The 14,385-nt window shown below is 37.8% G+C and overlaps 2 protein-coding genes across 11 annotated transcripts in view; one reads left to right on the forward strand and one right to left on the reverse strand.

Moving 5' to 3' along the window:
- The window catches only part of LOC110828033 (pre-piRNA 3'-exonuclease trimmer), a 19,134-nt gene continuing 4,749 nt past the window's right edge, over positions 1-14,385 (reverse strand). The window contains exons 1-14 of one of the 5 annotated variants that reach the window (XR_015535230.1): positions 12,310-12,495; positions 11,554-11,691; positions 11,019-11,253; positions 10,552-10,848; positions 10,154-10,364; positions 9,968-10,069; positions 8,671-8,787; positions 8,071-8,224; positions 3,049-3,148; positions 2,200-2,286; positions 1,850-1,938; positions 1,579-1,677; positions 625-803; positions 1-263 (exon numbers count right to left, since the gene is read on the reverse strand). Coding sequence is in view for 1 of the 5 variants with exons in the window: in XM_087349065.1 (XP_087205191.1) it covers positions 1,464-1,488; positions 1,579-1,677; positions 1,850-1,938; positions 2,200-2,286; positions 3,049-3,148; positions 8,071-8,224; positions 8,671-8,787; positions 9,968-10,069; positions 10,154-10,364; positions 10,552-10,848; positions 11,019-11,253; positions 11,554-11,684 (1,647 nt within the window). In the remaining 4 variants the exon portion in view is untranslated. Of the gene's footprint in view, positions 264-624; positions 804-1,345; positions 1,489-1,578; positions 1,678-1,849; positions 1,939-2,199; positions 2,287-3,048; positions 3,149-8,070; positions 8,225-8,670; positions 8,788-9,967; positions 10,070-10,153; positions 10,365-10,551; positions 10,849-11,018; positions 11,254-11,553; positions 11,692-12,105; positions 12,127-12,309; positions 12,497-14,385 lie in introns of those variants that run through there. The other 4 variants (XR_015535232.1, XR_015535231.1, XR_015535233.1 and 1 more) reach the window with 4 other exon arrangements.
- The window catches only part of LOC110828034 (carboxypeptidase D), a 13,166-nt gene continuing 12,907 nt past the window's right edge, over positions 14,127-14,385 (forward strand). For all 6 annotated transcript variants that reach the window (XM_022060321.2, XM_022060322.2, XM_022060317.2 and 3 more), the window contains exon 1: positions 14,127-14,284. The gene's annotated coding sequence lies outside the window, so the exon portion shown is untranslated. The remainder of the gene's footprint in view (positions 14,285-14,385) is intronic.

Here is a 14,385-nt window from a genome sequence, read left to right on the forward strand (position 1 = left end):
TTAAGAAATGATACTTCACTTTATTTAACATAAATCACCTACCTGCATAAACCATTAAGTGTTTTATAACAAAACAGCAAAGTATGCGTTCCGCATACGAAATAAATACAAAAGACTGCTGAATTTATTCAAAATTAAATGCAATTAATTCCAAGATAAAATTTACGTATTTCAGCCTATTGCAATTAGAATAATGACATGCTTTGTGTTTTCACTAAAAATTTGGCGTAAATGATGATAGAACGGACAAGTCCCTTCTCCAACTGAAAACAGAAAAGTGCGGAACTAGTTACGAACAAAATAAAAAGGTGAGATGCGAAGTTCTCATGGCGATGATCGAACGTACAGAACAGAAGTACATTATGAAGATTCCATTAAGACGAGACTATTGAAACGCACATATATCTGTTACGTTTCATGCCAAAATTCCTTAACACACACATCCGCCGCTACAAACAAATTCTCAAGTTTATGGATACGATCTTCTTACACATACGAGTTACGATTTTATGCCAGATATAAAATATTTCAACATTAAACAGACTACGAAACGACACTACGTTACAACACGAATGGCATGCGGCACTAAACTTAAATATTACTCGCACTGTTACGTTTTCCTACCTTTGATGCTGACGCAGGTAACATTTTTCTTGTCGTTTTAAACATTCTGTTGCTTCTGCTGCAGGATTCATGGCGTCATGCTGCTTGTGGTTGCTAAGCAGCACTAGGACTTTGTGATTCTGTCGAATTCTTTAAACAGAAGGCAGGCAAAAATCCCACCTGATACAACTAATCCAGTCCTGGAAATATGCATAAAGAATTTCTGTACTGCCTACATCCAAGACACTTACCTAACTCGCTCTTCTGCCTACTTTTCTCAACGGGAAAGTTACACAGCATCAAATGGGAAGACAAATGTAAACGATCATTAGGAGGGATGTGGAAAGAAGAAACCATGGCCTACTTTAAAGTACGTTCCAAGAGTGTGTCTAGAGAGGTTGAAAAAAACTACAATACATCTAAGTCAAAACAGAAACCCTCAGGGTCCAGTATCAAAACTGAAACTTCCCAAATATGAAATGGGAATTCAATTCACTTTACTACGATGTTCAGTATTTCTGACAATAAAGAAGTATTTCTATCCCAGGGGTTGAACTGGCAATGAACAGAATTAAATAAATATAAAAAATTAGTTCTTAGAACAATGTGCAAACACAGTACCAAATGAAGATTTCTGTCTTCTGGGTTGTTGCGCTGTGTAGTCTGGTCAGGACGGAGGCAGTATGACCTCTGAAACGTCGGTTAACATCGACCAGACTACACAGCACAACAACCCAGAAGACAGAAATCTTCATACTCACCGCTGTGAAAACCTCAAATCTTACATGTACAATTCCATTTGATTTATATGTAAATGTTTGCTGGTAAAACCAAAGATCCAACACCGCTAATAGCAACGGCTACAGTCCGGCACAAGGATCTGAACTGGATAAAAAGATGAGACACTCTTTACACTTAGTACACTATTTGGTTAAAATTAGATAAAATTCAAAGCTGTCAGCACAGAATACTTACCACAGAAATCCCCGTAAAACAGGCGAATGACGAATGGGGTGATAATAGCTCACGTTAAAGTCTCTGTGCTTCTGAAATTGTGTCACGATGTCACTGGCACTGAAAATTAAAAAGTACACTTACATCTCAAATATAGGAGGCATTTTATACCTGGTGATTGTGACATGAAGGCAATGTTTTAATCTCGTCCATTCTTATCCCAAAATGAACTCAGTTTGCATCTGCTATATATCACACCAGATTAATCATAAAAAATGTAGTCTTCGCGTACCTTCTGCAGTTCCCCACGGCTACTAGTGCCCTGAATCTGGTAAATGGCTTCACGTCCACTGCGCCAAATCTAGCAAATAGTTCAGCTACCTGAAAGAAATGCAGATATGCCACTAAAAATATAAGAGACGCTGTTCTTTGTAACACGTAACATTATATATATAGTGGTCCTCTTCCCGCCACGAACCATTACGGCACGTAGCGGGACAGCTTTATTTTTTAATGAAATGGTCCACAGTCACTTCCATATCCAACCCCATTCACCGTTCAAAATCATCATAGAAAGATAAGAAGCACGTGAATATGGTACACGACGATTAAACGAATTAAATTCTCAATTGAAACATTTACCTTTGAGATGTCAATGGCTTGGAAAGTCTTTGTCTGAACATGAATCCATTGTGGCTTCTCGGATGCAGGATCAGGACCGTCCAAGCACTGAAAAATGATAAATATATCGATTAACTTCCGCATAGGACGCAGGCCGAAATGGATGAAGAAATACGAAAGAGCTTAATTAATAACTACACAATTCAGTGATCCTTTCCTGTGCATATTTCCAGAAGCAACAGATTCCGAGAACATTAAATCTGTCATACATAACCTCACACATTTTATACAACAGTCACGATTATGTAACTTTAACATACAAAAATGATCAGTACAAAATTCGCAGATATGTTTACGTCACCATCGAAAGTTCACGTGTCTAGACTAGTTACTGCCACTGCAGTGAAAGTTGAATATAGATTTCAATCAGCTGTTTTACATTTCACAAGAATTACCAATTATATTGAAAACAGCTTTGTATTATTCCAAGCTTTAATACCCAGACAACAATTCAAGATCTTACGTTAAGTGCCAATATCAAATGACCCTACAGCTGCCATACTGGCAACAGAACAAAATTAAAAATTATAAAAGCAAGATGACCTCCTGTGGCATGACGTTCTCATCAAGCTATATTAAATTTAGTTAATTAGTGTAAAAGACAATGGAAGAGTAGACATATGAACTGAAATAATGATAAAATAAGCTTCTTTCCAGCATTAGACCCCATGTCTCTTCTGCATGTCTGCCAATATTACTACTACTTGGTGGCACTACAGCCCTTTCGTGGGGCCTTGGCCTCCCCGCCACCAATGTTAAAGCTAGTATTTCTAAAGTAGTGGCACTAACAAAGCTATGACAAAAGCTTACAATGTGGGATACACTGGCTCGAATTAAATTCACACAATTCTTCTTGGACGCGGCACCTGACAGAAGTTCTCTGCTCGTTAGCATTCTTCCTTCAGAAACACTAGAAATAAAGAAGAGATTTTTATGTAAGATTTGAGGTTTTCACATCGGTGAGTATAAAGAATTCTGTCTTCTGGGTTGTTGCGCTGTGTAGTCTGGTCGATGTTAACCAACGTTTCAGAGGTCATACTGCCTCCGTCATCAGGGCAACAACCCAGAAGACAGAAATCTTCAAGAGATTTTTAATTCTTGTAACAAAGTGATATCTAAATTATGGACTTACAAGACAGCAAAATACAGAATTTTTATACAAGAGACATTTTAAAAAATTATATAATTAAAGAACATTAGGAGCCTCTATAGGGCTGGGGCACTGAAATCAGTGTGTAGGGAATTAGGGAATTATAAGTTAGACTTAGTGGCAGTGCAGGAAGTGCGATGGGAGGGGGAGGGCACGATCCCAGTGGACAATTTTACATTTTTCTATGGAAAGGGGAATGACAATCATCAGCTAGGGACGGGTTTTTTTGTTCATAGCAGAATTAGGGCAGCAGTTAAGAGAGTAGAATTTGTTAGTGACAGGTTGTCTTACGTAATTTTGGAAGGACGTTGGTGCGACATCATTGTCCTTAATGTTCATGCCCCAACTGAAGACAAAAGCGATGATATCAAGGATAGCTTTTATGAAGAATTGGAATCAGTATTTGATACATTTGGCAAGTATCACATGAAAATTCTGCTAGGAGATTTCAATGCAAAAATTGGGAGGGAGGATGTCTTCAAACCCACAATAGGCAGCGAGAGTCTCCATGCACTTAGTAATGATAATGGCGTCAGAGCAGTGACCTTCGCTACGTCAAAAGATTTAATTGTAAAAAGTACAAAATTTCCACACCGTGATGTTCATAAATACACTTGGACTTCCCCAGATGGCAGAACACACAATCAAATAGATCATGTTTTAGTAGATAAGAGAAGGCAGACAAATGTAATTGATGTGAGATCATTCAGAGGAGCAGATTGCGACACTGATCATTATCTGGTGGTAGCAAAAGTGAGGGAGCGGCTTTCAGTAAGTAGACGAACTAAACAAAATTTTGACACAGAAAGATTTGATTTGAAAAAATTAAGTGAGGGAGAGGCAAAGGAACAATATCAAGTTGAAATTTCGAATAGGTTTCAAATTTTAGAGACAAATGAGGATAATGAAAGTGTGGACATCAACAGGGAGTGGGAAAATGTCAGAAACTGCATCAAAATTTCAGCAAAAGAGAAACTAGGATACTACAGGAGAAAGCAAAATAAACCGTGGTTTGATGAAGAATGTTCAAAATTAATAGATCGAAGGAAGCAAACAAAATTTCAATGGTTGCAGAACCCAAACAAAACAAATGCGGATAATCTATGTAACGTGAGACGTGAGGCTAGTAGAACCTTTAGGACTAAGAAAAGGGAATACCTGAAGGGCAAAATTGCTGAACTTGAGACAAATAATAAGGAAAAAAACATCAGAGACCTGTACAGAGGCATTAATAACTTTAAGAAAGGATATCAACCCCAGACTAATTTGGTAAAGGATGATAGTGGCAATTTGCTTGCAGATCCAATAAAAATTGTGAATAGGTGGAAAAATTTCTTTAGCGAGCTCTTAAATGTTCATAATACTGGTGATATTAGACAGATTAAAATGCATACAGCTGAACTGTTGGTGCCAGAACCTAGCTTAGATGAAGTGGAACTAGCCATTGGGAAGTTGAAAAGTTATAAATCTCCAGGAATTGATCAGATTCCGGCCGAATTAATTAAAGCAGGTGGCAAAGGGTTGCATATGAGGATCCATAAGCTTATTCAGTTAATTTGGGATAAGGAAGAGATGCCACATCAATGGAAGGAATCCATAATTATTCCTATTTATAAGAAGGGGGACAAGACTGAGTGTGGTAATTACCGAGGAATATCGCTGCTATCAACCTCATACAAAATTCTATCCAACATTCTTTTGGCAAGATTAACCCCATATGCGAATGAAACTATTGGGGATCATCAGTGTGGGTTCAGACGAAACAGATCAACGATTGATCAGATCTTTTGCATTCGTCAGATACTAGAGAAAAAATGGGAGTTCGGTGGGACTGTACATCAGTTATTTATAGATTTCAAAAAAGCCTATGACTCTGTGAAGAGAGAAGTGCTATATAATATTCTTATTGAATTTGGTATACCAAAGAAGCTAGTGGGTCTAATAAAAATGTGCTTAAATGAAACCTGCAGCAAAATTCGAGTAGGTAAATATGTATCTGAGACATTCCTCATCAAGAACGGTCTAAAACAAGGAGATGCTTTGTCTCCCTTGCTCTTTAACTTTGCGCTAGAATACGCCATCAGGAAGGTCCAAGGTAGGCAGGAGGGTTTGCAATTGAACGGGACACATCAGCTATTGGCATATGCTGATGATGTTAATTTATTGGGGGACGATATAAATACAATAAAGAGGAACGCAGAAGTTTTACTAGAGGCTGGTAGACAAGTGGGGCTGGAAGTAAATTCAGAAAAAACTAAGTACATGTTAGTATCTCGTCATCAGAAGACAGGCGGGCAAAATTATCTTAGGGTAGCTAATAAATCCTTTGAAAGGGTTACAAAGTTCAAATATTTGGGAACAACAATAACAAATCAAAATGATACTTGTGAGGAAGTTAGGAGGAGACTAAATTCCGGAAATGCTTGCTACTTCTCAGTCCAAAATATTTTGTCTTCCCGTCTGATTTCTAAGAACCTGAAAATTAAAGTATACAAAACAATAATCTTGCCTGTTGTTTTGTATGGGTGCGAAACATGGTCTCTCACTCAGAGGGAGGAACACAGATTGCAGGTGTTTGAGAATCGGGTGTTGAGGAGGATATTTGGGCCTAAGAGGGAAGACGATGGGGCGTGGAGAAAACTGCACAATGACGAGCTTAAAAATCTGTACTGCTCCCCCAGTATTGTGAGGGTGATTAAGTCGAGAAGAGTGAGATGGGCGGGACATGTAGCGCGCATGGATGGGACAAGAGGTGTGCACAGGGTATTGGTTGGGAAACCTGAGGGGAAGAGACCCCTGGGGAGACCTAGACGTAGATGGGAGGATGTCAGGCGGGATCTATGGGAGATGGGAGTCGAAGGAGACTGGATTTTGTTGGCCCAGGACAGGGTCCGGTGGAGGGCTTTGGTTAATTCGTTGATGAACGCTCGGGTTCTGTAAGCCATCTAGTTGGTTGGGTCCACTATTTGGGAAGCCTGAGGGGAAGAGACCGCTGGGGAGACCTAGACGTAGATGGGAGGATAATCTCAGGCGGGATCTATGGGAGATAGGAGTTGAAGGAGACTGGATTTTGTTGGCCCAGGACAGGGTCCGGTGGAGGGCTTTGGTTAATTCGTTGATGAACGCTCGGGTTCTGTAAGCCATCTAGTTGGTTGGGTCCACTATTTGGGAAGCCTGAGGGGAAGAGACCGCTGGGGAGACCTAGACGTAGATGGGAGGATAATCTCAGGCGGGATCTATGGGAGATAGGAGTTGAAGGAGACTGGATTTTGTTGGCCCAGGACAGGGTCCGGTGGAGGGCTTTGGTTAATTCGGTGATGAACGCTCGGGTTCTGTAAGCCATCTAGTTGGTTGGTTAGAATTCATTCTGTACTTCAAATACGTAGAATAAGGATAAAATTAGTAACGGAGCGAAAGTGTACTCCACAATGAAGCGAACAAAACTTTCGCAACGGTAAATCAAAACCAGGAAAACAGTAGCAGAGCTACAGCGCGCACGTCTGCAAACTAACACTCGAGTAAGCTAAGTTAAGCTAATCCAAGGCTTAGATAAAGAAAATATAACGTTTTCTTTACATCCATTGTTGGTCCCGGACAATTGCGCATAAAGTTGTTACTATCAGCTGCACACGTGCAAGTGTGAAATGTCCCTCTGTAGGTATAAATACACGCTTTGGTTAATTCGGTGATGAACCTTCGGGTTCGGTAAGCCATCTAGTTAGTTAGTTAGTTATATAATTAAAGAGCATGTTTGAGAGACAACTTTCAGTTGTAAGTCAACACAATATTCCAGGGGTTTGGCAACGAGAAGTTGCCAGCTGACAAACTATACAACTCAATGAGATTTTACTTGTAACCAAACTTTATCTTCCCATTCTAGAGTGGTCAACAGTGACAGTTGCTGGTGAAATAACTGGAATGCAATGGAATGCAACAACTCATAATAGCATTTGTGACTAGGATATGCTACCAGATGTAATCTTACACAATACAAAAAAGATCAGACTCATTTAAAAAAATAATAAAATAATCACTATGCCACATCAAAATATGCATGTTCATGCAATTACATAAAATGATAAAAACCCTTATGGTATCAAAAAGAATTGAACAGCAAATGAGTGCTTTTGTTACAACTGAAAAATATTCCTACATTTAACATTATATTGACGACACATTAAAAACACTTATGACATCAGACTTCTCGTAGGCTGTACCCATCAAATTAACTTTTATTGTACAGGCACATCTTGTAATATGCACCTTCATTATCTGTATTATGAGCAGCATCAATATACTTTCTATGGCCACGGTACAAGCTGCCGCAGAGGCCGACTGACTTGCATTAGCAGTTTTAATGACTTACCCCACCATTTTGACTTTGGGGACTACAAATTAAGGCTTCGTTCTCATGGCAAATCACTCAAAAATCAATGGGACATGTCACATACCTCACATTTACACATTTAAAAAAATTTGGCGATTTGCAATAACACAATCTCCACATATAACAAGAGTCGCCTGTACTTAAAAAAATTAGCTAAGTAATCCAAAATTAATCTCAGGTTCTTGGAGTAAACTTGTAACATGTTACATAAATATACACATATTCTGTCTTTTGCTTAGAATCACATCTCCAAAACATAAAAGAACTCTACACACGCATGTTATTTAGTACATACCAATCTAGGGTCACATGAGCAAATATGTGCGCCAGCCGAATAAAACAATATCCTGTGCAGAAGGAATCCCACCCTGCTTCATGAAATTTCACATCAAGATCCTGATTCCGTCCTGACTCATCAGCCCTTACTTCCTGATCCTTCATCTGTGGATCTGAAACAATCACGTGCCTTTTATCTTCAAAAATGCGTTTCACGTGCAACACAAAATGAAAACATCTAAGAAGCAACACAGACACACATTGAAGGCCACAAAAGTGTATGAATAGAATTTTATTGCGACCTACACAACTATTAAAAAAATTGTTACATTTTTTTCCCCAAATGGTAAAATGTTTAAATTTTTGTCATCTACAGGCTGCGTGTGACAGAATCTAAACTAACGTACGTGCAACGCACAGTGAACAGATATATTTGTAGGTACACTGCCAGATAAACGACCATAAAAACAAATTCAATACCACATCTCAGGTCAACTGGTGTTTCTGGCTTCCTTGCAGAATTTGTATTTCATAACCCAAAAAACTATCAATAACACTACTTCAAATATTTCTGGAGTGACTAATAAACCTTATAACATTTAATCCCTTCAATACGTACCATGAATTTCAGCTTCATTTTTAATTTCTATAACGGGCGAGAACAACACAAAATATCTTCCGCGGCCTTCTTTGAAGAAATGGTACAGGTGACTCAAAATATTTGATTCCCACATACCTGTCAGAAACAAATATTATAATAATATCACGCAATAATAAATTAACAATCTGCTAATGTTTGAACTTATCCTTAAAGCTGGCATAATTTTAATCAGATCATGAGATTAAATTAATATTTAAGAAGCAATGAAACGAAAGTGGTGTATGAATGAATACACATACTAGTACTTTAGTACCAATATATCACTACAGTTCATCCTTTTATGCATTGCTTCTTGACTAGTCTTTATGTATTCGACTACCGCGTATCATTGCATAAAGCATATAGGCTTTCCAAAATTTTATCATCAAGTCTTGGGTGTAAATTGCATGTGAGAGTTTCTGAGAATGGTTCATCATGGAAAAAATCACTGTACAGGTAGCCCTCTTCTTGCGTCGGTTCAATCTGCGCCGATTCAGAATAACGCCGATTTTTAAACCAGCAAGTCAAAAAGTGAAAAAAAATATATTTTACTATTATTTATAACGTTTTACAATGTACCTCATACTGATTCTTATACTAAATCGTAATTCTTACATCGCTGATTTTGAATAAAAATTATAAACACAGTCATCTCTGCAATTTTGTATGTCTCGTTAATGCGAATTTGCTGCAATGAGATCCATGAATCGGTAAAAGCTGTTTGTGAAATGCAAACTTTTGCATATGCAAGTTTGCTCTTATGCAATTTCATTCCTGGTGCTTTAAACTTTCAAAGGAATATATTTTTTAAATTCCCTTTATTTTATCTACGTTATTTCAGAGCTTTAAATGTAATGTCATTATATTACTCGTCAATGTTTGGGTGCTGGGAACGCATACCATTGACTTCCCATTGATTTACATTATAAAAGAGTTTCAATTTACGCTGATTCCGTTTATGCCGGTTCGTCCAGGGACACATCCCGGCGTAAATCAAGGGCTACCTGTACTCGATCTGTCTCTAAAGTAAAACATCTGTTCCCAAAAACCTTAGAACACCTTGAACAGACTTAAATGGTAACAAAAGATAGCTTTCTTCTACATAGTTTTCAATGTGGAAATTTTCATCATAGTCACATAAAATTATGATTAGTTAGTGTCCAGCCAAAATGTTTGGTCTGTACCAATGGTTTGGAGGAATGCAGTTCTCGGTTAACAATGAATGGAATCACATTTACAGGTGAGATTCAACATAAAATATTACAAAGAATTTTACCTTCTCTTTTCATTATCTTCTTTATCTCAAAACTGAGGTATTTAGTGTCATAAATTACTGGGAACATTCTGTGAATTTTCTCCTTGAAGTCGCTTAACTGAGCTGAAATACATAAATTATTATTATTACTATAAGGTAATGTTTTATAATGTAGATCATAACAATGATAATACAGAGAAAACTTACTAGGCAATTGTTCATGGAACTGGCTGTACATAATCATGAGATCCATCAGAAAGTTATGTCCAACAATGGGCTTCTGAAGTTCTACCAGCAGTTTAAACAATCGAGAGAATCCGAGCAGCGAATCCATCAAGTCTGCTTCCAAGCTTTCATTTTCATCTTTGCTTCCCTCACGTGCCTTTCTCTCCTCTTCAGATATCTTCTGAACTCTTATCTAAATTTCAAAATAGCATGCACATAAGTTATTATACATATAGTCATTCAAATTCAATCTCCACAAATTACGTCAACTTTTTTTCTAAATCCCCTATTCCCATACGATAAAAGTTAAAATAATGACAGTAATGCATAACAATGTCAAAAAACCTACAAAACTGAAACTTCCCATTAAATTAACTTACAAATCCACTATCCGGGAAGGTCCAAACATTGGGAAATCTTTGTCGAAGTTCCTTGTGCACGACGTAAGCCAGCGGTTTCTCTCCTTTGCAGACGTCCATGTCACTCAGCTCTAGTACATCTCCGAGCACAGCACTGGCAGACCATTCGGCCACACGAGAACATACCAACTGTATAGACCTCTCATTTTCCAGTGATATGGTACGTTCCAAATGACGGAACAGAGAACCTTCATTCAATTGCTTGCGTAAATGAGCTTCCTGCTGTTGGTTCAGGTATGGGACACCTTCATATACAAACTAACAAGCAAGAATTATCAGCCATTTGTTCCAACAGAAATAACAAGGTAAAACTTTCAGTCATTTGTTACATCAAAAGAAATAGAGAATAGAAAATATTCTGCAGGCAAATTAAAATAATTCCAATAAAGTCAAGATATCGTCTTTTCAGAATGTATTACTTTTCGTACCTTATTAAAATCAAAATCATGTTGGCAAAGAAATTCCAATGATGATGCCTGACACATGAATTTATTATCCACAGATGCAAAAGACTTTGGAAATATATAGAATGTGTATCTGCTGGCTTCATATTTATTTTTGTCCTGAACAAATCTGAAGGTACATATCCCAATTTGCATTATAATAAAGTGCTGCACACTTCGGCGTAACTTGTCATATCTTTCATTACTGGTGTCAAATAAGCTAGGAGAAAAAGAAATCAATATTATAAACCCAATGCAGCATGATTTACCTCAAGCCCCTGCCATCATTATGTATTAAAATGTGGAAAGAAATTATGGAAATAGTTACATAAAACCTAACCTCACACAGAATCTGGCAGGTTATACTGGTTTATGTAAGGTCTAACACCTGTAAATAGTCCTGAACTTCAACTATTCATGGTCAACATATTATAAAGCTATTTTCCTACTTATGAGTTACAGCATAAATTTGTTATCTAATACTGTATAGCATTATTCTAATAAAATAAAAAATATTTACCTGGCTTTAAAATCTGGGTCAGATAGAAGACCTGTGAATTCAGTATCCACAGCAATGAAAACAGCATTTCTCAAACTTTCTACTATTTTAGGATACTTTTGTTCAAAATTATTTCTAGTAATTTCACTCATGGTTATTCTGAAACAAATGAAGATATCCAATTGCAACATTTTTTCTTTTTACTTACTCATTCACAGTTTCAATGAAGAATATGTGGCAGCTCACTTTGACTTATTTGTTCAAAAATAGGGAAAGAAAGAAAAAAAAGAGGAAATGTTGAGAATTTTATTAACATTCTGCAAATATCCACCTTACTAGCATCCACACTAGAGTTTGCAACAAACAAAACCACTGCAACTTAAGTTCAGAAATATTCATAATTGTTTTACAGAAGAGAGAGGAATGTCGGAAATGTTCCTTTGGTATGACGATATTGTCTATTCATTTCCACAAGTGTGGTACAGACAGGCAGAAGTAGCTTCTGGCAGCTTTACAAAAATAAAAAACTTTGAATTCTTAATCATAGGAAATTATTATTTATATAACACTAACCAGAAATGGTATTAAAAAATTACATCTTACAGCAATGCTAGTATGAAAATTGGCTACAGATTCAGTAAGCTGCCACCCTGACAACATACAAAACATCAAATGTGTTAGATTAGTCGTGGGAATAATGCTCGACACCAATGTTCGTCATAGTTTATGCTGTCAACATAATCCAATTATTGCTAAGAAATGTCAAACTTCTAATACCATTTTTTAATGCTCTTAGGAATATTACGCCTTGTGTGATTTGGTTAGGTTCGTTTTGTATTAGGAAATATGTGATGGCCTCACAACACCAGTAATTAAATATTTAACTTTAGACCAAATACGATCTTTAAAGGCGAAACACCATAATTCAATGCTTCACACACAATTCAACGCAACACACTGCACTCTGTGGGCAAGTTCAATAACCAGGTTTGAGAGTTGATATAGGCATGTTCTGCCATCTCTATATAATAATTCTAAGCATGATCCCTGATTTCTCGCTTGACGTCAGTACGCTCTTCTAATAATTTAGTCGGCCAAAAGGCTTACTGTTATTCCACCCCGCTCAATGTAAATTTTTGTTTCGTAACTTCCGAAGTGTTAAAGTCTTGAATTCCTAATTCGTCAACCACCTACAAGACTACAAGGCGTCGCAGTCCAGAAGATAAGTCATTTCCCCAGCATAATAAATTCAAATTTAAAATATTCGTAGAAAATTACGGTTTGAATACCAGCGTTTATAAAATATCGTAATACAAATTTACATCACGCTAAGATGACTTCAGTTTCTGACATTATAAATGCTGTTATTTTATCTCCTTAATGTTGCGTATTTTTAATACCACGCAGAATTTTACAGTAGTGTTGCCGCCACCTCAAATTTCGCACGGCTGCCATATTGGCACTATTATGTATGACCGGAAGTTGTTATCATACTTGTGTTTCAGAACGCGTTCCGGAAAGCTTGTTTGGATAAAAGGGGCATGCAGTAACGAAGGATTGAACAGAGGGATCACACGAAAAACGATAATTGCAAACTTATGGTCATAAAACCTTTGACACAGAGTCAGGCGCAGGTGGGAAGATAATACTAAAATGGATTTTGGAAAAATAAGGTTTGAAGACGTCAATTGGATTGTAGAGACTCGAGATCTGAGCCAATGGTGGGTTTTTATAAACACAATGACGAACCTGTGGGTTGGTTTCATAAAATCGGGGAATGTATTTACCATATGAGTACTGAAAGGGACGGAATAACATCTGCGTGACAAATGTCTGAGGTTCAACTACAGGCAGGATCAAAGATAGTCCTACTCATTTTCATCTCACCAAAGGTAGCTGATTTCGAAGAAGGACACTCGTAAATATTTACATCTAGTGCCAAGGTCGAGGACGCGTGGGGCCTTGCCTCCACGCCCGCAATACGCCTTCATAGGGATGATAATTCGATGCTGACAGTAGTGTCAAATGATCGGGTGATTCTTAAACAATAATTTTAAAAAATATATGGAAGGAAGCGGTCGTGGCCTAATTTAAGGCACTATCCCAGCATTTGTTTAGGGAAATTAAGAAAAAAAAGCAGGTTAAAAGTTCAATCCTGATATCAAGTCTAATTGACGGGACTTCCCGAATACGTAGCAGAAATTATAAACACTCAACAGAAATGTCCGTATCTATGGGCTGGAGCTTTGATAATTTTGGTCCGCTAAATTTTTAACCGGTGTTAACTTTATAAACCACCCAGCTCGATACAAAACTCACAGACTGTATTTATTCGTTTCGTATGATTCTCGGTGTAAGTAGCGACTATTACCTTAAACAGCATCAACCAATTGATCTTTGTAATGGTAACGTGTTGTGTTTTCTTCGCGGTACGGACTGAAATGTTATGTACTACTTAGACTAGCTTCGGAGTCAAAGAGTTAAAGGAAGACCCTACACAATGGACTTTGTGAGCGGTCCAGCTCCAATTCACCCCAAGCGTTCGCGTGAGTACGCCTATCTCGGTCCCCCCCCCCCCCCCCTCACCACGCTCGGCACCAGTTTCCTTTGTTGTGGATATCGCCAGCAGCAAGGGAACAGCGCCATCTCATCCCAGTTCCTTGGCTTGGGGTGAGCGTAACGGTTGGCACGCGACATCATCATACAAGACCAACGTAAACAGAACACAGTCGCCAAATGTCAAGATAATTTGGTAAGTAGACTCTACCATTTATTCTCTGCACCGAGTGCATGAAATAAGTGTGACGGGTAGATCACACTTGTAACCGCCACTGTCCACGAGCTTCAAATTGA

The sequence above is a fragment of the Zootermopsis nevadensis genome, unplaced genomic scaffold, assembly GCF_977971745.1.
Source record: "Zootermopsis nevadensis isolate Lab colony 2312 unplaced genomic scaffold, Znev_1.0 Znev_ptg000015l, whole genome shotgun sequence".
Taxonomy (NCBI): Eukaryota; Metazoa; Arthropoda; class Insecta; order Blattodea; family Termopsidae; genus Zootermopsis; species Zootermopsis nevadensis.